Below are 26,485 nucleotides of genomic sequence, written 5' to 3'. Positions count from 1 at the left end.
AAAGATAAGAGTTGTAAATTGGGAAAGGGCATGTTCTTTGAAAATAACTACGATTAGGACATGACTCACATGTCACCGCAGAGAATGGTATTTGGTAGTAGCTAACTACTTGGATGTGATTTGAATCAGGGTTTTTGCTCCAATAATTCTGCTATGATAATTTAAAAAATTCTAATGATTTTTTTTTTCATAAAATTTATATTCCCAGTCCTGGATGCTGAATGATTGGTCGATACAATATTCTTGCCATGCTAAATTACAATATATAGTAAAAGCTATGAGGCATATGACCTGATCATCTTAAATCTATAGTAAAACAATTAGAGGCTGTATAGAAGATAACTATTTACCATTTTCATGAAAATTGATTTTCTAAATATTTAATTTTTTTAATATTTATTTTTTTAAAAGCAATATCAAGAATATAATCACAGCCAAAGAAATTGTAGGTCCTTTAAAGCCCTTTAGCCCTTGTATTGCTTTTGATTTAGTCTTACATTTAAATTACATTGAAAGATTATACATATGTTACCCATAAACAAAACTTTACAAAAATAAACAAAACATCATGGCACTAGTTTGCCCCCCCTATGCAAGATTTTCAAATGAAAGAACAGAAAATCAATCAAGGTCTAAAAGCTGTGGTTGATGTTGACTGACGTAATCAGTGAGTTCCATCAGTTCTATTGCTGACGAGCAAGTCTTGGGTGGTGTTTATGAAACAGCCTTTGCCTTTGGCCTGCCACACTGGCTGTTGGAACTTTGGACCTGTTGCAACCCTTGATTGACAGTGGACTGAATAGATCAGAGTATAAAAGATGCATGCCAGAGGATCACCGTCAGTCTCCATTTGGAGGAAGACTCGCTTTAGTTTCAGGACTTCTGAGCTTCTTCTGACCCAGAATGGGGAGTATGAAGCTCTACCTATTGCTGCTGCTTGGCACCTATGCCATAGCCCGTGAGTATAAAGTTCCTTTGCATTCTGGTGCATTAATGCTACACTGTACATGCACTAAAATTCTTTTTTTTAATTTTTCTTCATCCTATGTATCCTACATCCTGTTTTTAGCATTTTATATACTTTCAAGGCTATTAATGTTATTAATTATGTTTAAATGGTTAAATTCGTCTTAATTTTTTTTTTTTTTGAATACATTATCTTTTAATGTTTAATGTAATTACATAATGATTTTCTCACCAGAGCAAGAAATTGAGTCCAGTTCTCATCCAGGATGTCACTGTAAGTATTTTTCTTTATTTATTTCTAATCCTTTGATTACATTTTATTTGAATTTGTATTTGAGTTGTTTATGACTCACACATGTTAATGTTCCCTATAATTTATCCAGACCTTTTACCTGTTGGACTCACTGTACCTATTGTTGTCACTTACTTTGAACCCTCAATAAATGAGATCACCATTGTAACCTGGCCTACCATGTACTCTTTATCAACAACAGACAGTTCTTGAGTCAGGATGTCAGAGTCCATATTTCTTATTGCTCATCTTGATTAGATAAAACAATACAATGTATTGCAATTTAATAAGTAATATTTTAAATAATGATCTGATAAATTGACCTCTAAGGAAAATAATGAAAAATTCTACCAGCGCTAAAAGACTATATATATATAGTCTATATATATAGTCTCAGACAATATATGAATTAGTAAAGGTTGAAAATAACAGTAACTAAGCCTACAACATGCTGTAGAATTATTGTTCATTGTTAGTTCATGTTAACTAATGTAGTTAACTAATGTTTACAAAGGAAACCTTATTGTAAAATGTTACCAAAATATGATTGTTTATCAGTGTGTGATTATTGTTTCAAATATATAATTTGAACTGTTCTTGTATTTATTTTATTTACAGTATCTAAAAGATTTAAGATCTACAAAAAATATACATACCGGTATGAAGCAGAAATCCAAAACAGGGTGACTGGGACCTCTCCTCTCATGAATGGCCCCAAATTGTCCTGCAAGGTACATCAAAGTTTGAGAAATCATATCTAACTATACAGTTCCTCAGTATGCCTTTGTTTTTTTTTTGTTTGTTTTTTTCATTCCTTAAAGTTATTAACACTCTTCCATCCATAGGTCGAAATTGATGTGCCTGTGGCTTGCAGCTTTGAGCTCCAGACGAGTGAGTGCTCCCTAACTGAGGTGGTTGGAACGGATGGAAATGGGGTGCCCATCTATTCACCTGCTGCTGAAGCCCAAGCCTTCCAATCTGCCATGGAAAAGTATGTTTAAGTTTCCTTTCCCAGCTTTAGAGAAACTGACTCAAACAATAAAGTTCAGAAATATTCAAAATAAGCACAGCCAGTACAGCTGAATTATACAAACAGCTTATGGAAAACAAAAAAATCCTCTAAAACTGTACATTGTAAGACTGGTTTACACTGCCCCGACAAACAATAACATTTTAAATATTTTAAAGTTGCCTTTGGACCCAACAACAATTGAAGTTTGTGTTTGTTGAGGCATTGTAAACTAGGCTTTGGTCTCCAGTTTATAATAAATTGATTTTAAAATTTACCAGAAACCCAACAAGTGATTCAACAGCCATTAATTCTCTTTGAACAGGAATGTACTGAAGTTTGTAGTTGAGGGTGAAACTGGTGTGACACTCTATCCTGAGGGTGATGAAACCAACATTTTGAACTTCAAGAGGGGTATCATCTCTGCTCTGATTGTGCCTGTCATGGAGAAGGAGGAGAGCAAAGACATGGTACATAAACATGTTTACTTCTTCCTTAAGGTCCTTATCTGTAAAGGTATTAATTGCTTTTATTGTATGTTGAACTTTTTGAACTTAGATTAATTTAATTTAAGAAATGTTGTTATGGACACTCACTTAACAACTAAGCAGAGAAGCACTGAATTTTCTTATTTGGAATAATAAATTGCAATGAACAAAGTACTTGACCTAAGTACTTAGGTGCTAGGAGATAATTTTATCATATCAATTGCATTATCTCTACATCATCAATATCTTTATGACAGGTTTAAAACAATTATATTAGTAATCTCAGGATTTAGTGAAAAGTACTGAGGTTAGCTTTTGCATATTTGCTTATTACAATTATAATTTTATATAAAACAAAGGCAGTAATTAAACAATATCCTTTCTCTAACAGAGCCCCCAATCCCCACTACACCATTACTGTATTTAATCTTAGAGTAGTTTGACTTTACTTATTAGTAGTAATAAAATTAAATGAAAACTGTAATTAAAATATTAGTTTTACATAACCTTTGGCCATATGGCCCAGTAAATTAATAAATCAAAATAATATGAGGAGGGAAATAATAATTACTCATAACAGTGGAATATCAGTTGAGTACATTGTCTGTATATATGTGAGTGAATCCTGTCATAACAAAATTGCAAACAGTGACTGAAAGTAAGTGGGGATCTGTAAAAGTTTGTTGTAAGCTTGTGCACAAACATTTATTCGCACTGATTTATATTTCCTTACTTCATCTAGGTTACTGTCCATGGAATCTGTGCCACTGATGTCAAGGTCAATACCAAGGAAGATATTAGCACTGATGTCACCATCACTAGAGACCTGTCAGGATGTGATACTTTCAAAACCCAAAGAAGCCACACCAGCCCTATTGCCATCATCACTGGTTTGGTGAGACAATCAGGTTTTTTTTATAATACCCTCTGCCTGGTTAAATCTTGCAATTATTGCCTCTTAGTTTTTTAATTTTATTTATAAATTAAATCAAATGCATTTGTTCCATTAACCACAATCCTCAGTGCAATTTACCAAGTACCAAATGTTTAAACAGGTAAAGATTAGGCAAATTACCTCTAACAAATATTGACAAAAGCATTATGTCATTCAGACTGAGCCAACAACAGGTGAAAAACGGTTCTCATATTTTTCAAGAAAAAGATAATGTACTTAAATTTATATTTGTTTGTCAACAGCAATACCCTCTGTCCAAACTGATTGGCAGTACCCAGACCTGCAACTATAAGTTCGACAACCAGAAGAAGCACATGACCTCTGCCACGTGCACAGAGAAGCACATATTCCTTCCCTTCTCTTACCAGTGAGTGACACTGACATTATATCACCATCTACATTTCCTAATGCAATGTGCATGCATAAGTGGAACATCATATTCTGATTCATTCAAATGTATTTCATTTCCTTTGCAGGAATAAGTATGGTATCTCTTCTCTTGTGAAACAAATCCTAACTCTTCAGGAAACCAGCAAGATCAATGACAGAGTTTTTGATTACCGTGAGTATTCCTAGTTTCACTGTATATCTCAAATATATCTTGGATTCTGGCTATGTAGCCTTTCACTCACATATCATCCTGCTCTCTACAATACAGGAACTGCTTACCCCAAGGACTTGGCTCTAGAAGCAATAGAGGATAAAGCCCCAATCCAGACCTCTGAGGCTCTGCTGTTCATCTTCAGGGAGCTGAAATCCATGAATGAAAAACCAGATCGCCAGCTGAGGGCCAACAAGTTCCAGAGTTTGGTGTCTGAACTCCGTGGACTTGAGCATCAGGTTTTGCAGCAGACCATTACTCAGATGGTAGAGGAGGACAAGCTCTTGACCTGGCAGGCTTTGACTCAGTGTGGCACCCCAGAGTGTGGTAGTGCCATGTTCAGTATCTTGAAGACCTTTGACACTGATGCCATCGAAGTAGATGCTGCTGTCTATGCTCTAGGAATGATGCACAGCCCTACTGGCCTCTTGGTGAAAGACATATTGGAGATTGCTCAGACCAAGCAGAGCAAGCCAATAATGTATGCTCTCAGCAATGCTGTAAGGCGGTAAGCAAACTCTTTTTCCTTTTCTAGACCATTTACATTATTATCAAATCTTTCACTTTCCTGCTGAAAAGACCAGCACAGAACATGCATTTCCAGCTTAGAGCATGATTTTCCATGCTTGTCCAGGCTTGTTCTTTCTAATTAAATGTTGCCAGCATCACCATGATGTCAGCTGCAAAACATAGTTGGTGAAAATGTTACCTGTATGGCCTTTCTAGTGAAGCAGTAATGAAGTAGTCTAGTGAAGTAATCATGCGCTATAAGCTACTTAAAAAAGCTAGATGGGGACATCTGTACACCAGAATCTGGTGACCAGCTATGCTGCTTCTTTCTACAGGGATTGGTTCTCATTTTGGGGGGAAAAAAATCCAAAATGTTTTTGTCAGGATATGTCCACTGTAACTGACAATATATAATATATCCCTTCAGGCACTTCCAAACTGAGGGTCAGCTCACCTCTGAGATTCTTGAGGTGTATAACTTCATTACCTCCATCCTTGGTGCAGACTGTGCTGGCGAGAAAGATCTGACCTACTTGACCTTAAGGGTGTGTGTTTGAACATCTATATTCCTGGACATTTTCACACTGGGAAAACAAATGATCTTATTTTATTATAACCTGCTCTCTTTAGGTGATTGGAAACATGGGCGAGGCTATGGAAGCAGCTAATCCCAACATGAAGACCACTCTGCTTAAGTGCATGAGACAGCCTGCCACCACCCTATCTGTCCAGATGTCTGCCATCCAGGCTTTTAGACGCATGTCTGTGACTCCTGAGGTAAGTATTGCTGGATTTGTTCAACTATTTATATTTCTTAAGAACCAATTGTGTGGAACTATCATACTAAGACTAACCAACTTCACACTTCAATCTTTTTCATGCTCAGGTCCGTTCCAACATTCAGAGAGTGGCCCTTTATGCCAAAGGTGCTGTTCAGAAGAGACTTGCTGCATATCTTCTCTTGATGAAAAAGCCAGAGTCAAGCGACCTGGAGGTTGTGAAGAAGATCCTTACCCAGGACCAGAATGTGCAAGTCAAGTCCTTTGTGGCTTCTCATGTCTACAACATTATTCATTCCAGGGATCCTGAAATTCAAAAGTATGTTATTCAGTTTGTTAGCTTTATTTAGACTGCATTCAAAACATATCAACTGCTGTCTACCATTTCAGTTTGCCCTTTATCCTTTTAACACAATCCTTTTTCCTTCCCAGATTGGGCAAAAGGATAGTCGAGGTCATGCAGGATGATGAGGTGCTTACACACTCAAATTACACTCTGCTTTCCCGTAACTATAAGATGGACATATTTATGCCAGGAAAGGATGTCATTGGCTCTAGCACGCAGGGAAGCATCATCTTTGATCCCAGCAGCCAGCTGCCCAGAGAGGTTATGCTTGAGACAACCCTAAAAGCCTTCAGTTACAACCTTGACTTTATGGAGGTAGGAATCTTCTTGCGTTATGTACTTGTAATTAGTTAATTGTGAAACTCTATTGTTATATGTTTTACTAATAAGTATTAATAATTGTTTGTACCTATTTTTGATTTTTTTTGTTGTTGTTTTTGTACTTGTTCCATATGGATGTAACTTTTAGAATTTAAAATTATTATTATTTTTTGGTCACCAAGTTTGGCATGGATGGCAAAGGATTTGAGCCAACTGTTGAGACTCTCTTTGGAAGCAATGGCTTCTTCCCTGATACAATTTCCAAGGCAATGTACTGGGTTGGGGACAAAATGCCAAACAAAATCAATGAGGTTCTGCAAGAATGGGTTGACCCTCTGAGAACAGAAAAAACTAAGAGACAGGTACTGATGTCCATTGCTTATTACAACCCTAACAATGTGATTATTTACGTGATTGAGTTTTTGCTGCATGTGTCAAAGGCTAGATAATATCAGGGCCTTCTCTTTGACAGGTTCCTGAGAACATTATAAGGGAAATGGTGCGCAATTTTAACAAGCTTGCAAAGGACCTGTACAACCAGGACTCCCCAGAGGCCATGGCTTACTTAAGGATCATGGGGAATGAATTGGGATACATCAAGAGTACCAATGAACTGTCAGCTATTGTTGATAGGATGGCCACATATATTCAGGCCCTCAAGTACTCACCTGCTTGGGTATGTATATACAATACGCTGCATTTTACATACATATCATATGTCTGTATTAGCTCATATATTGGACAACATATTGGTATTGTCAAGATTTGCTTTGTGATACTTTAAGAATGGTTGCTTTTCAGGTGCTAGAAACACTACAAAAGGTGGTAAAAAATCATACATATTATTCTTGTTTCAATAGATTACAAAGGTATTAATGTCTGGAGATCAGAGCATCTTTGCTCATTACATCTTTATGGATAATGAGTTCTTCCTTCCAACTGCCTCTGGATTCCCCCTGAAGTTTGCTCTGTCTGGGACTTTTGCACCTGGTGTTGAGGGTGGTCTGCGCATGGAGCCTGGCAGGGTAATAAATATATTGCCCCGATTACTATTTGTTCAATAGCTATATGGTTAATGTATAAAAATGCTACAAATTGTGCTTCATCTTATTACTGTCTGTTTATTAGCATTACAAATGTTTCCCTTTTCTTTTCACAGCATGAACTGTCTTTTTCACCCTCCATGGCAGTAGAATTTGTCACCCGTATGGGAGTCCATATCCCCAAGTTTGTTGTCGCTGCTGTGGAAATGCACACTAATATGTTCCATGAAAGCTCTTTTAATGCCAAAATCACTAAAGGCGATGGTCAAATAAAGCTGTCTATCCCGGCACCTAAGGGTACTACCGAAATCTTCAGAGTCAGGTAGCTTTTGTGCTATATGTCTGAAACATACTCCAATGCTTTATTTTAAATGTATACTTTTTATAGAATGTTTTGATCTGCCTGCATCGACACCATTGTATGCGAACTGAACTGAGCTGGATGATGACATCACTGTTTACTCTAGTGCTGATATTGATAAATTAACTAAATTAATAACTATTGATCCTTACAACGGAATGAATCAATACTGAATTTACTTAAGCTGCACAATGATACCATTTTCTTTAAGAGCTGCTGTGCAGCCAAAAATTATATACCAGTTATCACTGTAAAGCTGCTTTGACACAATCTGCATTGTAAAAAGCACTATATAAATAAAGGTGACTTGACTTGCTTGATTATACAAATAAAGAAAATATACAGAAAAAAATAACATCAGCTTTCAACAAATCTGGTCAAGTCAGCTGTTTTACAAAGACATAATAGGAAACCTCTTGTCATTTTTTCACAAATAGCAACAAACTGGTGATGGTGTCCAAAACCATGGTCACACTTGTTCCTGACACAGGCGACAGGACCGCCATAGCGCACTGCAGCCCCCTTATCTCTGGGATCAATTACTGCACCACCATACTTAACTCTAGAGCTGAAAGAAATTCTCCATACTTTCCTCTCAATGGAGAGTCCAAGTAAGAATCAAACTTTTCCCATGCAAATAACATACTTAATCATTCATCTACTTCCTTTTTCAACCCCTGTTATACTAAAATTATTACTTTCCCACAGTTTTGTTTTGGGTATCCAGCCCACAGGTGACATCACTGAGTACACTGCAACTATTGCCTACGAACTTTTGAACGAGGGCAAGGAAGGCCGCCAGAAAGTTGATTCTCTGAAAATGATTTTGAAAGCAGAAGGCATGTATACTTAACAACAGTGAATTTTAAATCATGACCACTTCACTATATTAAATAAACCACATCTCTAAACTATTCAAATGTGGAGATTATTTATGAGTTTTAGGTTCATTAATTTTTCTTTTCTAATCATAAGGTGATAAGCACACAGAGGCATCCGCTACTATTAAGTACAACAGGAACAAGAATATTCTCACCACCAGCATTGCGATTCCAGACTATGATATTGAGGCTGGAATTAAAGTTGGTGTCACTGATGGTATTGCCAAGGGAAAGAAGATCTCCATTGATATCTCCAACAAAAATATTCACCAGTTTTCTCTCATTGGTCGTGCAAAGTAAGTAGAGATCCAGATAACTTTTTGTCGATGGACAACCAAAATTCTTATTAAAGACAAGTTTCTGCTAATAACAGGCTTGAGACCATGAATGATGGCTTGCTGGAAGCTCAGTTGATTGTGCCCTCACTTAACACTGAGGGCACTCTTACTGCCACTCTGAACTGTGTTGAAGATTTGACCTTGGAACTCAAGAGTAACATCAAGCTCCCAGAGACCAACTCTGTGCAGAGGATTACCTTCCAATATGGTATTGGATCCTTTTCCTATTACTGTTTTTGCAAACTCTTAATTATTGATTTAAAATCTTTATTGTATTAAATCAATCGTCAATCAGTAAATATTTTTTCTTATGTCAAAAGTGAAAATTTGCTTTTATAACAGCTAAAGATGAGATGAAGATGGAGATGAAGTCTGACATAGAGTCCGAGATACAGAAGCTGATGCGTAATGCAGCACCTCTTCAGAGTCACCTGGATCAGGTCTTTGATGACATCATGGAACATAAAGTTGTCAAGACTGACATGAAGCTCCGCCACATTTATGCAAAACTCTGGGAGGTATGATTGATATGAAATTTCAATTTGAAACAGTATTCATTACTGTGACGAGCAGGGTGGGCGAGAGCCGTGAGGGAACGGCATGAGGCCGGTGACGCGAGTGATAACGAGCATCAGCTCAGCTGCGCGTTGCACCGGTCTCTAATCTCTCACAGAGGAGCTCCGGAAGCATAAAAGGGGAGCAACGACAGTGAAGGAAGAGAGAGGACCAGGCCTGGACTTATTTTATGGTTTTATTATGTTTGTGTGGCTGGTAGACGTCCGTGAGGGTCTGCCGGCATTACTTTCGTTTTGTTCTTTGTTTATTGTATATATTAAAGTTATGTTTGAACGTTCGCTGGTTCCCGCCTCCTCCTTCCCGTACCTACGAACTGTGTTACAATTACATACATAAAAAATTGAATGATTTTCATACCAGTGTCTTCATTAATTTTATAGGCTTACCACATTTGGATGGATAAGATTGCTTCTGATGTGCCCTACCTTCAGACACTAAGAGAGAACATTCCAGAGTTGGTTATTCCATCTATGCCTGAGAGGGTGTTCATGAACACGTAAGATTAATGCTAGTTTTTTTTTTTTTAATCTAAACATTCCAACTACAATGATACATATCCACTCACTTCCAAATAATTTTTATCCTCTTTACAGTGAGAGCATGTTCAAATACAAGTTCAACAAAGATCGTATCACTTTCACCATTCCTTTGCCTCTTGGTGGAAAGACATCTGAGGACCTGAAAATCCCTCCCACCATGGCCACCCCTGACCTAACTATGCCTCAAATTGGTCTAATGTTGCCCTCTAAACAGTTTAGTCTACCCACCTTCTCCATCCCCTCCAGCTATGATCTCTCACTGCCTCTTCTAGGAATGGTAGAGGTATCTGCAAAAGTGAGCACTAACTTTTATGATATAGAGGCGGTTTTCTCTGGTGGCAACAACACTGTCAATAAGTCCAGCTACACTACAGGCTACAAAGTTGTTGCTAACAGCCCTTTGGAACTTCTTGCCTTTACTGTGGAAGGTAAACACATGCATACATTCAGTATACATGATACATGATTTTAGTTTGTTGATATGGGTCCTTGGGTATATTTTTTCTGTAATTTCCACATCTGTTACATGCAGGAACTGCACAAACTGCTGGAATATCAGAGGACACTGCGAAGTTCAACATAATTTCTTCCCTGAAGCATAAGCTTTTAGATGCAAATTTCAGCCTAATGGAAACAGCCCAAATCACAGATGCATTGAAAACAACAGGAAAGTACAAGATTGAAGCCTTCAGCCCTCTGGGTATGCAGATGTCCATGATGTACACAACCCAGGCTTTAGTTTCTTCTGAAATCACAGGTGATGGCAGTTTAGATGGATCACTAAAAGTAGGATCAATGTCAGCTAGCATCACTGCTACCCAAACCTTTATACTTAAACCCAAAACCAGAGAGGCAAAAGCTGAATCCACTTTCAGGGTCAGATGTCCCATTCTCCAAATTGTAAACAAGATGAAAGCTGCAGCAGCCAAAGGAGAACTTTCATTTGAGTCAAACACTGACATAGTGAATGACCCAGTCCATCACACCACCAAGTTCAACATTGAACTGAAAGAAGTTCAGTTTACCATTAAGTCTGATTCTGTCACCATAGCTAATAAGCGAAAGCTTCAAAACCAGGTAGACTTCACTGCAACGATGAAGGAAGTCACTCTCAGGATTGAGTCTCAGGCTGATGAAGACACAAACCAAGGTTTCTTCCAGTTTGCCGGATTGCTGAACACCCAGGGACTGGAGCTCAATACTGAGGCCACTATCAGCTTCGCTGCCAACCATGCATCCAACAAGGGCACCCTGTCATTCACCAAAGATGGCCTGATGACTAGCTGTACCACCACTGCTCAGGCCAGCTCACTGAACTTTGAAAACATTTTCCATGGTGGCATTACAACCACTGGTGCTACAATGTCTGTCTCTACCAAGGGAACAGTCCACGAGAACAGTGCTGAATTCAAAGTTGAGGGAAGACTTGCAAGCTCAGAGGTATACCTAAAGAGTATGTATGAGGGTGACATTTTCAACGTCAACACTAGAAACAGGATCAATTTCAAATTGAATGAAGATGGCCTGAACCTCTCTAACAACTTGATTGCATCACATCAAGAGATGAAAATAGAAAACACAGACTCTCTGATACTTACCCTCAAATCTCTGGTCATCAGCTCTAAGTCTGACAACTTTCTGAATGAGAACAACTTCTACAAGCACAACATTGCAGTAGACGTACATGATTTTACGGCGTCTTTAAATGTCAAAAATGAACTTAAAGTCATCGGTGTCAACTTCAACAATGATGCCCAGATGATGGCAGAGCCCTACAGATTGGAAGTTACTGGAAATCTGAAAGGGGCATTTGGTGAAGAGGAATTGAGACATACATTTGAGATTACCTATGTTGACCAGACAGCCACTGCAAAGTGCAGCACCAATGGAAAACTCTTGGGCACTCAAATGACTCAGAACTCTGCGTTTGAGATTGTTGGATTTTCCACAAAGTTCAACAATGAGGTGCGCTTCATCGCTCCCTCTCTCCGACTGGAGAGCAACATCCTCACTAAAGCAGAACCTTTTAGTATGAATGTTGTGAGCTCCTTCAACTCTGATGGAGCGCTCAACCTGTATGGAAAACACAGTGGCCAGGTGAAAAGCATGCTGCTCATTCAAGCTGAACCTATGTCTTACTCACACAAGCATGAATGCAAGGCCTCAACCTCTCACCAGTTGAACAATGGAAACTCGATTGAAACTAACTTCGAGCATAAAATAACCAGTGCTATAACCCCTCAGCAGCAAAATTTTAACATGAATATGAAGACTACACTGAGTGACCATGCCTTTGACCACTCCCTGGAAATCTTCAACACTCCAAAGAACATAGGTATTGCACTGAAAGGCACCTTGTCCACCAACCTCTTGAACAAAGCAAATGATAATCAGGAATTTGCCATCACAAGTGCTTTGCAATATGAGAAGAACAGTGATTTTATTTCCCTGCCTTTCATTGAGAAGCTGCCTGTTCTCATAAGGGAGGTTAAAAGTTCAATCCTCACCATGAAAGATCATAGCATTGAACTGCTTCATGGCATTGATGATAAATATGACATTACATCCACTCTTAACACCAAAGGAACTGAACTTTCACAGGTAATTGAAAATTTTGATGTAGATATGTTCTTGGATGATGTGAGACTTTTCGCCTCCTACATGACAGCTGTAGTAACGGAAATAGGCAAAAATCTGCAATCTGTAAGGAACTTGATTGAAAGTTTGGACCGAAGAACTGGCATTATCACCAAGATAAATGACAACTTCAGCAAAATTGATGAGTTTTTGGCAGAATATGAGATTGAGGCAATGGTTGAGAAAATCATTGATGATGCTGTGGATTTAATGAAACAATATGAGCTAAGGGAAACAATGCAGTCAGCTGCAAATTACCTAAACTCGCTTGACATAAAACCAGTGTTTGAAAGAATCTTCAGACACATTAATGAGCTGACAAAACAATTAAATAACAAAGTAAATACCAAAATCAATGAAATGATTGCTTATGATTTTGACACCTTGGCTGCTAAAGTAAAGCAGATAGCCACTGACCTCATTAGAGTCCCCTGCTTTGGAATGCTGCATGGTGAGATTGAGATTAAATCCTCCGAACACACTCTGAAGACCAATGCTGAACTCAAGAACTCAACAGACAAGATTACTGCTAACCTGAATTCTCAGTTCCAGACTCCCATTGATCTCCTGGCCTATACTTTTGATGCCACTGCTCACCTTAACATCCCTAGAATGAAAGAGCTGTCCCTGACTGAGACAGTGAAAGCCAATCACATGGCTTTCTCTCTTGATCACCATGGAATAATGTCCATCAATGGTGTTTTTGCCCAGGTATCTTCCAAGACCACAGCTAAGGCAACCACAGAACCATACACTGCTGACTTAGTGAACAATGCATTTCTGAGCACAGAGAATGGCTTCTCATGTACTTTGGAGACCTCTTACAACCACGGTGTGAACATGCCAGTGGCCAACATCTTCAGTGAAGCCACAATGACCCAAAAAGCTGCTGCTCAGCTGGAATCTGGCATATTCACTCTCACACTTGGAAATGATGGCAAAGGAAAATACACTATCCTTGATTATTCTGATGAAGGATCTCATAACAGTAACTTGGAGATTGTGATGAATGTGGAGTCCATAAAACTCATCTTTGATGGTTACACTGAGAGTAGTCTTCTCAAGATGAAGCAGAAAGTAGATGCGGAGACCGGTGGTTTGACTCAGATTAAGTTTAATGTGCATGCAGAGACAGAAACTCCCTTCATCAAGAGAAGCATTGCAGCAGTGAAAGGGCAGATTTGTTTGAAGCAACTCATTTTTGAGCTGAGTGGGTCTCATGATGCTGAACTGATTGGCAAGGTTGAAGGCACCATTACCAATTCAATTAACTTCAAGGCTGTGCCTTTTAAAATGATCTTTGACACCAAGAACAAGAAAAACACAAAGCTGATGCTTCCCTTTAAGTTGTCCAGTAAAGTTGATTTGCAAAACGATATGACTTTAACTCTGAGTCCCTCTGGGCAACAGGCCAGCTGGACCGGTCTTGCTAGGTTCAATCAATATAAGTACTCTCATTATATGAGTATGACTAATGGCGAGAAGGAAATTCAGATCTCTGCATCAGTCAATGGTGAGGCTGACTTCAATGTACTAACCTTGCCAATTAACATTCCTAAATTGACTATCCCATTTATCAACAAGGAAACACCATATGTAGAGAAATTTTCTTTATGGGAGGACACAGGCCTTAAAACAATCTTGATCACACCTCAGCAGACATTTGATATGGATGCAAAGCTTAAGTATGTGAAGAACAATGAGATGTTCAACATACAGCCAGTCCTCAATTCTGTTATTAGGAAAATTAAAATACCCATTTTTGCAACTGCCAGAATCTCATCTGATATATATGAATGTCCTTATTTGGCCAAGATCCCTCTTCCCAGTATAAAGAAATCAATTATGATCCCTGTCATGGGAGACCTGACCTATGACTTTTCTGTGAAAACTGCTATGATCACCATGAATACCAAGGCTAAGATCCTTAATCAGGATGAACTTGCTGCCCAGTTTGAAACTCAGGCTACGTCTGAGTTTGGTGTTTTTAATGGCAAAACCAGTGGCTCTGCCACCATTAACATGAAGTCTGGGATGAAATTGTTTACCAATCTGATTATGGAACATAAATATTTTGAGAACAACTATAATGGACTTCTTGAAGCAAACACAGAAGTCTCAAAGGCTGTTATTTCAAATACTGCCAAAGTAAATCTGCCAGATGTGAAATTTATGCTTTACCACGAATTCACTGGAAATTCAGAAGAAGGTCTTACTGTCTCTGTATCTTCCCCATCTGCTGGACTCCTTGGTCTTCAGCTACAGAGCAAGAACTTATCCCACCATACTGGAAGACTTTTTGGTGCAAACCCAGTAAGAATTTGTTTATCATTTTAGAATATTACAATTACATACATTACAAAAAACATTTAGTGTATCTTACGTATCAATCAATTGTTGATATCTTAATAATACTTTGTAACGTTCTATTACAAGTTGACATGATTATGATATTTTCTGTTTCTTTATTACAGTCTGAGGATAATGTGGACATTCTGAAGGTTGACATTGTGATAAAGAACTCTAACAGACTGAGCTTCCAGACACAGTGGAACAAGGAGCTCCCTAGTCAGATTCTTTTGTGGCTGAAGGAGAAAGTTGCTTCATTAAAGGATTTGAAAGACACAATAACATATTACATTACTGCAGTTTACAATGGCATCAGCAAGAAGTATGAGAAGCTAGAGAGTACCATTGATCACATCAAGGATCAAGGCAAAGTCATGTACAAGAGAGCAGCTGCTGACCTTGCGGGAATCAGCAGTAAGATTTCAGACAACATTGTAATGATCCTAAGAGCATACCAGAAGAATATTCAAGCCCTGCTGGAAGCAGCCATTTCATTTATGAGGGACACCCAGTTCCAGCTTTCTGGACACGCTGAGAAACTCTCTGGACTTGAGGTCTACAATAAAATCAGTGTCTTCATTTTTGATGTCATTGAGGAGGCCATCACAAGGGTGCCAGAGATCTTTACCTCATGTGCTAAAGCTGTCATTGAACATATTAGAGAAGTAGAAGTCACAATTCCTGGGTCTACCCATATTATCACTGGAAGAGATATGTTGGATGACTTCCATGTTGCATTTCAGAAGATCCAAAGCCAAATGATCACCATTGTGAAGGGTCTAAGAGATGTTAGCTTTGAGACCATTGTGCAGAAGCTGTCTGAAATTCTGAAATTAAGTGTGGAGAAAGCAGAGGAGCTCCTTAACACGATCAAATTTCAAGACTTCAACAAGCTTTCATCCTGGATTTCTAAAGTCTTTTCTGATGCTGTCAATTCCAATATCCCTAATAAAATAACTGAGCAGGCTGAGAAGTCCAGGGCAATTATTGAAGACTACTATAAAACTGTCAAAGCCAAGGCCCAAGACATTTTTGCTGAGATGACCATTGAGCAACTGATTGAAGACATCCAGGCTTGGATTGAATCCATAATAAACCGGCTGGAAGTTCTCATGAAACAATTTACTGAGACCCTCAAAGATGCCATCAAAATCATCCAGTTTTATGTCAGAGTAAGTGACACAGAGATGGACATTGACATTCCTATTCCATTCATATGGGATTTCTTCAGTAGAATGATTTCTTATCCTTGTATCAAGACACTAATTAGCTAAACTCTTAAACAAGAGAAATGATCAAGATTGCCTCATTAAAAGTGTTATGAATATTTACCCTATGCTGCTTTGGTTCCCTCTTTTTGTTTTGTAAATGACTAATTTAGAATAGTGTTCTTTAAAGTAAATAGCTGAATGTTATAATCTGTCTTATTTTATTTAATAAGCAATGATGGTAAAGTATCAATAAAAAACATTTGTACTGCATAAGGTGTTCTGTGTTGTATATAATCAGCTATTGATGTCCACTTATACTTTTAACACATTTGCATTGCATTTTCTTATATACAGTTATTGTTTTCTTTATTCATTCTTTTGTATGTACATCTTCATTTTCTGTATTTCATAGGTTGACCATAAACTTACCACTGGGTGTCACTAAATACAGCAGGGGAAAACAGATAAGATTTAAGATAGGCTACACTTCATTTAAATGTAGGAGACAGGGTAACACTGATCAGAAATTCCTCAGATTCTAGTCTGATAGTAAACTGATAAACTGAATAATAATAAAGAAAGAAATATTAAAAATCAAAATGTAAGAAAACTGTTCAATTTGAAATCTCATTGGCTGCAATCAGCTTGCTTGATTGTTGGCTAGTTTTGCAGCACACTATCTGAGATCCTCTGAAATTCAACCTCTTAAGTGAATGGTCTGTTATCATTCCGGGAACCCTTTCCGGTTCCTTTTGTAAAGGGTTTGTAAAGGTGTTTATTAATGACTAAGAACTTATTTACAAATGCATTATAAATCGTTGATAAGAAGTTATAAGCAGTGATGGACAGTAACAAAGTATTTTTACTTCGTTACTGTACTTAAGTACATTTTTCATGTATCTGTACTTTACTTGCATATTTTTATTTTGAGCAACTTTTACTTTTACTTCACTACATTCCAAAGCATAAGATCGTACTTTTTACTCCACTACATTTCATAAAACATATCGTTACTCCTTATTTTAAAATGAAGAAATCGTCACATGCTCAGAGACGCAAAAGCGGTGTTCGATTCGTGCACGAACTGATTCTTTTCAATCATCCTGTTAAATCGGTTCACAAATCACATCAACAATTCGTTCGCGAATTGGACTGATCATATTGCAGCTGTTTTCGAGTCAACAAATCACTGATTCAAAAATCCGTTCAGAGCGACTCTCCAGTGAATGAATTTCACTGTCTGACTGAAAATTAGTCAAGAACTGGGGGATCCTCTGAGTGCGCGCACGACTGATGGCGAAAAGTAAGCCAGCCTACTAATGTTGAATTTTAGGATTAATTATTGTAACTAAAAATCATATTTAGGTCACAACTGTTAGTTGTTTTTGAACTAAATCTGCTGTAGCCTAAAGGGCGATCTGTTTAAGCCCCATGAAATGCTTTAATGCGGACACGTCCACATCAATGTGTCTACAGATAGCGATCTCGATTCAATCAGATCAAATTACATTTTAAAACTTTCCGCTTCAAATAACGGTTGTATCGATTACATCGTTACGGCACTAGGAGGCGACAAGTGACTGTTAAAATGTATTTGACACTGAATGATTCATTCAAAAGATTTGTTCAAAAACACTGATTCATCCAGTAATGAAACAAGTGAAGTAGTTATGAGTCATTGAATCATTCATTTAGACCCATTTTATTAAATTAATTAATTAAATATTTTTAAATAGACTGCAGCAATTAATATTTTGTCCTCTAGTAAATAATTATACGCAATTTTGTCTATTCAGAATAATGGGAAAATCATGATTTCTATTTGAAAGAAACATATTATGCATATGCATCCACTAATCTTCCATCCATACTGACTAGTGCTGGCTATTTGACAATTCATAATCATTCATAATTATTTTGAGCAATAGGATTATATAAAATATATAAAATAAAATAAAATTATATAAGTGGCCTATATAAAATTATAACATAAACATTCATCAATCAGTACTTTTTTACTTAAGTACATTAAAAATCAAGTACTTTTGTACTTTCACTCAAGTAAAATTGAAAAGGAGCACTGAATACTTTCACTTGAGTAATATTTTATTATACGTATCTGTACTTTTACTCAAGTACTTGATTTGTGTACTTCGTCCACCACTGGTTATAAGTGACTGAATAAAAAGGGTGACTTGAAATGATCAAACTTTATTTTGAAGAAAAAAACCATTGCGGACATTGTGTTACGTCCTCTGATGTATTTAATATTATACTGTGATTTGTGGTTATGTTTTCTTTTGAGTTTCCCTCTCCTCATTGCTCCAGATTCCGGCTGCTAATCATATGGGAAAGCGGATTGGCTCCCCTCTTGGCTTCGCATCCTTTAAAAACGCGCTTCTGCGCAATGCAAGGGGGGTGCGGCTCTGAGTGTGTGTTCTGCCGGGAGGACACGTTGGTGTCAGCGTTTCTCCGGCCTGTTGTAAAGTTGACTTAAGTGAAGTAGCCCGTTGTATGCCTACAGTTGTTTTCCAACTGTTTTCCCACCATCTTTTTCTTTGCTTATTTTTGCTAATTCTGTTAAATTTTGTGTCAGTATTAAAAGGTAATCTGTAAATAGAGAACGTCACTATTCTGTAGGGGTTTGTCTTATTCTGTTTAATATTGTGTCGGTATTAAAAGGTAATCTGTAAATAGAGCAATGCCACTCTTGTAGGGAATGGGCGCCTATTTTTGTTTAGAAGCTATTTTCTCCTGGTTTTGTATAGACAGGGAGATATGGAAGTGGGATGTATTTTTGTTTAATTTTTCTTTGTTAGGTTAAGGTAGCCTTTTAAAAATAGTTAGTTTTTGTTTTGTCTGTTATTTTAGCTTATGCCTGTTTCTGAAGCTGATTTAGTGGCCTGTAAATAAAAGAAACCGCTAGCTGCTCCTACAATACATAATGAAATCTTTCCTTTTGTGACGTTCTTCATTTATGTTACTCCTCAATGCTCCTAGACTGGGACGTAACAATTGTAATTGATTTTTTTTTTTTTAAATTATGGATAGGCCTATAAGATTGACCTAAAGAATGAACACTATATCAGATGCAGGTAATACACTTGTTTTATGAAAAAAATGTTTTATAAAAGCGATAAGGTACTCGAGGCGTGCTGTATTGTAAATAAGTCATGCCTGATGGGGTTGCAGGCAGTCCGCTTCGCGTAGTGACACATGCCCTTCAGCCATGACTTGTTCACAATACAGCACGGCATCTCTTACCTTATTGCTTACTTAATGCTCTCACAAAAGAGAGTATTTTTTTCTGGTGACATATTTTATTTTTGATGTATGTATCAGTAAACACAATTTAAACTTGAAAAAAAAAAAAGATTAAACTTTTCTTTTACAGCACATTAGAAAATTACTGAGCATGACCTCATGAAAAGTGGTTTGCAAGTATATTAAGCAATTCAGAGAAACAATCAAATATTTCACCAAATGATAACTAAGAATCACATCTATAAGCCAAAAATATTTGATACATATGATACATACACGCTGAATAAAGGCTAAATATTTACATTTTATCTAATGTAACAGTTTTGTAATAGTCATTAAATTAATGACTGAATGCACTGTTACAGAACATTAATATATTAATAAGAAATCAATAATTATTTTTGATACAATGATAAAGTCCATTGCTTTGCACATTTTGACTGGGGGTATCCGACGGGAGTTCAATACTCACGGCGACCGGATGGGTACGTTTTGGCCGGAAGGCGGGTGAAAATTAGTTCAAACCTCTGGCTCTTACTGCGTTCAACAGCAATTGAATGAGTAGGCCCCTTGGAGGCGGAAAATGAAACATTTAGCTATTTCGACTGGGAGGACTCTCACGGTGTCCGACGGGAGTTCAATACTCACAGCGATCCGACGGGTAAGCCCCCGCTGGCGGTGGGGTGGACGTTTAGTTATTTTAGATTGAGAGGGCTCTGGCGGCATCCGACGGGAGTTCAATACTCACTGCGATTGGACGGGTAAGCTACCGCTGGCGGTGAAGTGGACGTTTAGTTATTTTAGATAGGGAGGGCTCTGGCGGCGTCCGACGGGAGTTCAATACTCCCTGCGATCGGACGGGTAAGCCCCCGCTGAAGTAAACACAAAGATGTTTAGCAATTTCCGATTGGGGGGGGGGGTCTCTCGCACCATCCGACGGGAGTTCAATACTCGCAGCGCTTGGATGGGTAAGCCCCGCCGGCAATCGAACAAGAGTTAGAATTAGGCAGACTCTGAGGTTTTTATGGGAGCTTGGGAATCGTGGGGATAGTCTAGGGTTGGGAAAGTGTAAAAAGACGAGTGAGTATGAAGAGTTGGTTTAGCTGATAAGGGTTTGGAGTGCTTTTTTGATGTGGAAGTGGTTAGATCTGATGTAGCTTTTGAAAGCTTCTGATGACCAACGACCAAGAGCTTGAATCTGTTGCTGGGAGAGTCCTTTTTGGGCAGCTGTGGTTGCAGCACCTATGCGAAAAGAGTGGCCTGAAAAGTGTTCTGCTGGGATGCCAGATTGGATCAGGAACAATTTGAGATGTTTTTGAAACCAAAAACGCGTGACTGGGTGGTTTTAATCATCTGTAAAAAGTGGGTCGGAAAGAAATTTAATCTGTGAATTTCTGAAATGAAGGTAGGATTGGAGGGTTTGGTACGGTTGGATGGGTAATTGGAGGTTGAAGATGTAAATGAAATAGCCTTTTTTGGTCTGGTCTGTCTTACTCTGTTTGATAAAGGAGATGGTTTTGTTATCTACCAAGGATAAATCTGAAATGGTGGGATGAATTTTAGGGTTAAAATTGGAGGTAATGGCGAGTTCGGAGCATCTGAGAAAACCGAAAAAAGCCAAAATGAACATGGCGTCCAGTGTGCGAGAGTTGTTAATGGAATGGTAGCCTAGACGGAGGGTACGGATGCATTTGGTGAGCAAGTCTAGCATTAGAGGTTGTATAGCATCTGGGCGGGTAGGATGAGTTTTTTGGATGACTTTAATAAGCAGTGAGGTCTGTGAGTTTATTATTTCTTCGGAGGGTAAGCCGAAAATTAATTTGTGAAAAAATTGGATTCCACTTAAATAGCCTTTAACGGAACCAACTTGGAGGCTCTTGGCTGTGGTAGGAGACGAACGACGTAATGGTGAGCAGAGAAAAATCTGGGAAAGGTAGGTTAAATATGAGATGAAAAGTTTTAAAACATCTCCAAGCTGTCAAATATGATTGGAGGGTTCTGGGGGAAAAGGCTTGGAAAATTGAGTTGAGAGAAGCGTCAAGCAGTGGTCTCAAAGAGTGATTTATGGGAAGATTAATTCTGAATAGTGAGGTACTGGCGTCGGGTTGGGGTCCGCTTCTGGAGCCAGCTGTCTGAATTTCTGGAAAGCAAAGCGTGAGAGAGAGTCAGCAATTTGATTTTTTGACCCAGGTACATGCTTAGCTGTTATAATAAATTGATCGCAAGTTGCGATCCAAATAAGGCATCTTAGGAGTAGCATCATAGCGGGTGCATGAGAGCGGGTTTTATTAATGCAATGCACAGTTGCTTCATTGTCGCAGTAAATGATGATGTTATTTGCGGACCATTCTTTTCCCCATAGAAAAGCTGCTACGATGAGAGGATAAAATTCAAACAGCACTGAAGAGGCTGAGAAATGCATTGTGTCTAAAAGCTGAGGTGGCCAAGTAGATGCGAACCAATGACCTTGATAAAATCCCCCAAAGCCAATGGAGGGAGCTGCGTCAGTGTAGAGCTGGATATCAATTGGGAGGGACAACAAAGTATTATAGAAAAAGGATAATCTGTTCCACTGTTTAAGGAAGGTTATCCATAATTTTAGCTCATCACGGCATGAATTGGTTAGAGAGATTTGGTCTTCTAACACAACAACGGAGGATGCAAGGGAGAGAAGATGTGAGATGAAAGGGCGGCTTTGCGGGATTATGCACATTGCGAAGTTTAGGTGGCCGAGCAGAGATAGGAGTTCGCGCTTAGAGCAATTTGGGCTGTCTAGTAACATGGAAGAGACCAGAATTATTCTGTCAATTTTCTCTTTTCTCTTCTCCTGGAATTTAATGGTGTCCAGATTGATGCCTAGGAATTCGATGGACGTGGCTGGGCCCCTGGTTTTGTCCTGGGCGATCGGAACACCCAGCTCAGAAAAAACCTTTTGGACTGTAATGAGATGCACTGCTGGGATGGCATCGGGAGGTAAGATGATTAAGAAGTTGTCGAGCAGGTGAATAAGGTAAGGAATTGCGTAGTTGTTAGAAAAAAATCCAGCAAATAGCTTCAGATAGCATGTCCAAAAACTCTTGGGGCTGCTTTTGCAGCCGAAGGCTAGGCAGACGGTGAAGTAATATTTTTCATGCCATCGGACGCCGAATAAATGTCACGAGTCTGGGTGGATGGGCATCACTTTAAATGGTGAAGTAATGTCGACTTTGGCGAGCCAAGTGCCACGACCGGCGTTTTTGATTAATGATATTGCTTGGTCAATGTTGTGGTAGGGTGGGATGAGGCTGTTTATGCTTGGAAACGGAGAATTGTGCAGGGCTAAGGAGTCGATTATTAAGCATTTTTTACCGGAGAATTTCCTTGTAGCCACTCCAATAGGGCTAATGCGAAAATGTTCGAAAGGAGGAATATCAAAAGGTCAGATCATGAAGCCTAAATTAACTTCCTTATTGATCAAGTTGTCCACTGTATTGGGTTCTGTAAGAGCAAATTGAAGATTATCCCAAATCATATTTTGTGAGGGAATGCTTTCTAGACCTGGTTCAAAACCGTGCTTGAGACCAGACAGCAAATATTTAGTAAATGCAGGATCAGGATGCTAAGACAATTCCGTTGACAAACGTAAAATATTCACAGGAGTTGACAAGTAATTTTTTAAATTATTATTGGTAGATTTTCTTACAAGGCATATAGTGCGGGCTTGAGCGCCGCCACATAAATTGCAAATGTGCAAAAAATGACAGTGTTGTCTTGAGCAGCCGCCTGTATTAAAATGATTGCAAACCTGTCGTCTCAAGGAAAAGGCTGTGGCTCTTCCGGAGGAGTCGAAGTTTGTAGTGGCTGGCCGTGGAACGTAACTTGTTGATTTCTCATGGTTAGGAACTGGAATTGGAGGAACTGACGGATTTACTTGGGGACAAGTCATGGTGGAATGGGCGAGCAACCTACAAACTGCACAGGAAATATTTCGAACGCCCAGGAAGATTTTGTTGTGGAGATCCGTGTCCAGCGCACCCCAATAGGGGCACTGATTCCATTGGGCGATTCGAACGGTGCATTTTGCTGAAAACAGCTTGTGGTAAGTGTAAAAATGTGATCCCCCATTGGATAATGCGAGCTCTGCCACTATCGCGAGATAGTCATTCAGCTCGCGCCCCCTATGGGGTTTTCCCCAGCGCAGATGATTTCCGTGTATCGACTGAATGCGATGCAAAATTCTGAAAATGAAAGGATTCAGGATGACATATTATTTGGATTTTTTAAGGTGACTGAAAAGTCGCCACAATCAATCTGCCGATTAGAATCAGATGGGGGAAGCAGGGAAAGGAGTGATGAGAGGTCGATATCCGCACCTGATAAAATCTGCGCTCTGATGTTGCTGGCGACAGGGGGCAGTTCCGAAGCGATGGCGTTTGGAGGTATGGGCATCTGCGTTGCTGTAAACAAAGAAAATGGTGATTTTGCCTGAGGAAGAATGTTTTGAGGGAGAAAATCCGGAAGCAACAGGTAAGGATGTTTTGAGGGAGAAAATTTGGGAAGCGACAGGGAAGGAGAGAGAAGGCTGAGGTGGACAATAAGCCAACTGGGCCTGTGCCGCTAGCGGAGGCATCCTCATGCTAGGGTCTGCTGTAGGCCACAGCTGGGGAAAAGGGTTAGTGGTAGCTAGAGGGGAAAGGGGAAGGAAAAGTTGTCCGGGCCTGCAACTCTAGCGGAGGCAACCTCCGTCAGGAGCCGCAGACCACGGACGATGGGGAGAATTTGAGACAGTGTGCAGTACAGGTTGAGCCTGCCCCACTAGCGGAGACAGCCTCAAGCTAGGGGTAAGACAATCGCTGGTAGAGTTGGGTAATTCTGTACAGGGGGCGGTACTGGAAAAACCCGCGGAGTGATGCTGAGTAGAGCACGGAGGAGGGTGTGGCCTAGCAGCGGTGGAATCTGGGGTCTTGCTGTAGAATAAGACTGGGTTTGGGAGGTATGTGGTTTTTTACCCAAACCGATTTTATTCGCTTTATTGGAGACCTTAGAGGGAGATGAGGGTTTAAAAGGAGCACATGTTGACTGCAGGTTAGTGTATAATTGATATAGTTCGGATTTATTCATCCGTCTCGAGAAATGGACATCCGCATTGATCAATGCTTGCCTTAATCGCAGCACTGTCCATTTCTCGATTGCAGGAATGTTTGGCTGGGCCATGGAGTAGGAGGATGACAATGAAGATGACAAGGAAGAAGGTGTGTGTCTCACCGGTGGAGGTGAGGGCTGATCTAGACGTCTTGGAGTGTGGATAGCGGACCGGATGGGCTGGCGACCGTGCAATGGATCCAGAGGCTCGGCGACGGCACCTGATGACATATGGCTGCTCCTTGGGATGGCGGAATTCGGCGAAAGATTCTGGAAATAGAGGGACACATCATTGGACGGGAAGAGTTCAATCTTAGACATAGCGGCTATAGGGCGAAACCTATGCTGAAAACTGTCGAGGATCCTTAGGTGAGTTTGACTGTGATTATATATAGGCCTGCACTCATGCTGATTTGGGTAGATATGTTGATTTCTGATTGTTGACAACTGGTAGAGATGATGTGATAATTGGGTAGCTTATTTGACTTGCTCCTCCCGAACTACATTAACAAAACATCATAAAATACAAATAACTCAAAAAACGGAAAAACAAAACACAAGTAGACTAAACGAACATCAACATCACAGCCTTAGAAGGACAAGACCAGACAAACAACATGGGAAACACAAGGGCTAGATGGAGTACTATCCATAACTAAATTGAAATCAAGCTCTTAGGCCCTGTTTACACCTGGTATTAAGATGTGTTTTGGTAGATCGGATCACAAGTGGACGACACTAAATGCAGGTGTAAACGGGGTCTAAAACATTTTGAGCACATCCAGAGGTGGTCGAAAATGCATTCGAACGGATTGCTATCGTAGAGTAAACGCTTATGTGGTCGAATGTGTTCGAACAGTCACTAAAGACCACCTACTCTCTGCCTAATGCGAAAACATTATGGGAAGTGCACAAACCTGACAGGATTTAAATTTTTTTCTGTCGTCTCTGTGCATGTAAATTGCAGCTTATTTTGTCCATTAGAATTTCATACCACCCATATTCATATTATATGGAACATACCTACAGTATGCGATTTTGTACGTGGTTAAGATCAATGGAACAGAAATATCTTTCAAAATAAGAGTCTTTGAACAGAATAGGACAAGAGCATTAATATGGAATTTGCAGTGACAATACATTCAAAGTGATTTTACAGTGCTTTCAAATGTGGTTCATGCAACAGAATTGAGTTGAAACTATCATTTTATAGTGGACCGTAATGTTTAGACAGACTCAGTTTTGATATGTTTGGGATGTTTAACAAAATGTTTAAATGTTTGTTCAGCTGAGGGGCAAAATTATAAACCCTAATTAGTAAGTTTGATAAAAGACTGAAAATCCATTCAAATTCATTTAGGAACATGTGTTAAACATATAAACACACCCCGAGGAAGTGATACAACTTGTTTAATTCAAATGACACTTTCCCATAAAAAATATAGTACTACAAATGAGTTTGTAATTTGCTGGGGGTGGATCTGTCCCAATTAAGTGTTCCAAATCCACAAATGTCTCTGATGTGTAAGTCAGTGGTTCTAAACTTGCTTTTGACCCAAAAACGGAAAGAATAAACTGCAACTACAATGAAAAAAAAAAAATTATACTTTGGACCAATTTTTAAAAATATAGCCATTTTTTTCTCTAATTATATTTATGTTTTAATTCAAACATTGAACATTTTGATTTATTATTGATAAGAAAATTTCCCAAAGATAAAAAATTACATTCATACAAAGTAAAAAGATTATTTATTTTAAAGACCATAAACGGTTCTAAATCCCAACATAACAATAAACACTTTCCAGTCTCCCCCTTTTCTCTTCTTGCTGAAATACACAGAAAATATACACAATTTAAACATTTTACACTCCCCATTAAGTCCCATGCAAAGCAAT

At 38.9% G+C, this 26,485-nt stretch overlaps 3 protein-coding genes across 5 annotated transcripts in view; 1 reads left to right on the top strand and 2 right to left on the bottom strand.

The window, feature by feature from the left end:
- The window catches only part of LOC127502714 (DNA polymerase zeta catalytic subunit-like), an 845,784-nt gene that overhangs the window by 493,157 nt on the left and 326,142 nt on the right, over positions 1–26,485 (bottom strand). The window lies entirely within an intron of this gene.
- LOC127502738 (uncharacterized) overlaps positions 1–26,485 on the bottom strand; it is a 237,575-nt gene that overhangs the window by 26,076 nt on the left and 185,014 nt on the right. The gene's annotated exons all lie outside the window — the stretch shown is intronic.
- On the top strand, positions 819–16,475 carry LOC127502713 (apolipoprotein B-100-like). Of its 3 annotated transcripts, XM_051875934.1 has the most exons (26): positions 830–958; positions 1,202–1,240; positions 1,877–1,989; positions 2,104–2,249; positions 2,593–2,737; positions 3,498–3,650; positions 3,953–4,077; positions 4,187–4,272; positions 4,369–4,819; positions 5,249–5,366; positions 5,452–5,598; positions 5,708–5,919; positions 6,033–6,261; positions 6,450–6,629; positions 6,740–6,943; positions 7,128–7,292; positions 7,427–7,632; positions 8,109–8,282; positions 8,380–8,510; positions 8,647–8,848; positions 8,926–9,098; positions 9,233–9,408; positions 9,847–9,962; positions 10,060–10,433; positions 10,538–14,955; positions 15,117–16,475. In XM_051875934.1, exons 1-26 carry the CDS (start codon positions 904–906, stop codon positions 16,263–16,265), a joined length of 9,687 nt encoding a protein of 3,228 aa, XP_051731894.1. In that variant the 5' UTR covers positions 830–903; the 3' UTR covers positions 16,266–16,475. The 3 variants fall into 3 exon arrangements, with proteins under 3 accessions (XP_051731896.1, XP_051731894.1, XP_051731895.1); XM_051875936.1 differs by lacking the exons at positions 10,538–14,955; positions 15,117–16,475 and having other exon boundaries at positions 819–958; positions 9,233–9,962; positions 10,060–10,092; XM_051875935.1 differs by lacking the exons at positions 830–958; positions 1,202–1,240; positions 1,877–1,989; ... (17 more) ...; positions 8,926–9,098; positions 9,233–9,408 and having other exon boundaries at positions 9,431–9,962.

Source organism: Ctenopharyngodon idella, chromosome 20 (assembly GCF_019924925.1).
Source record: "Ctenopharyngodon idella isolate HZGC_01 chromosome 20, HZGC01, whole genome shotgun sequence".
Classification (NCBI taxonomy): Eukaryota; Metazoa; Chordata; class Actinopteri; order Cypriniformes; family Xenocyprididae; genus Ctenopharyngodon; species Ctenopharyngodon idella.
Note: the sequence above shows the minus strand (reverse complement) of the source record. Positions and strands in the feature narration are given on the sequence as shown.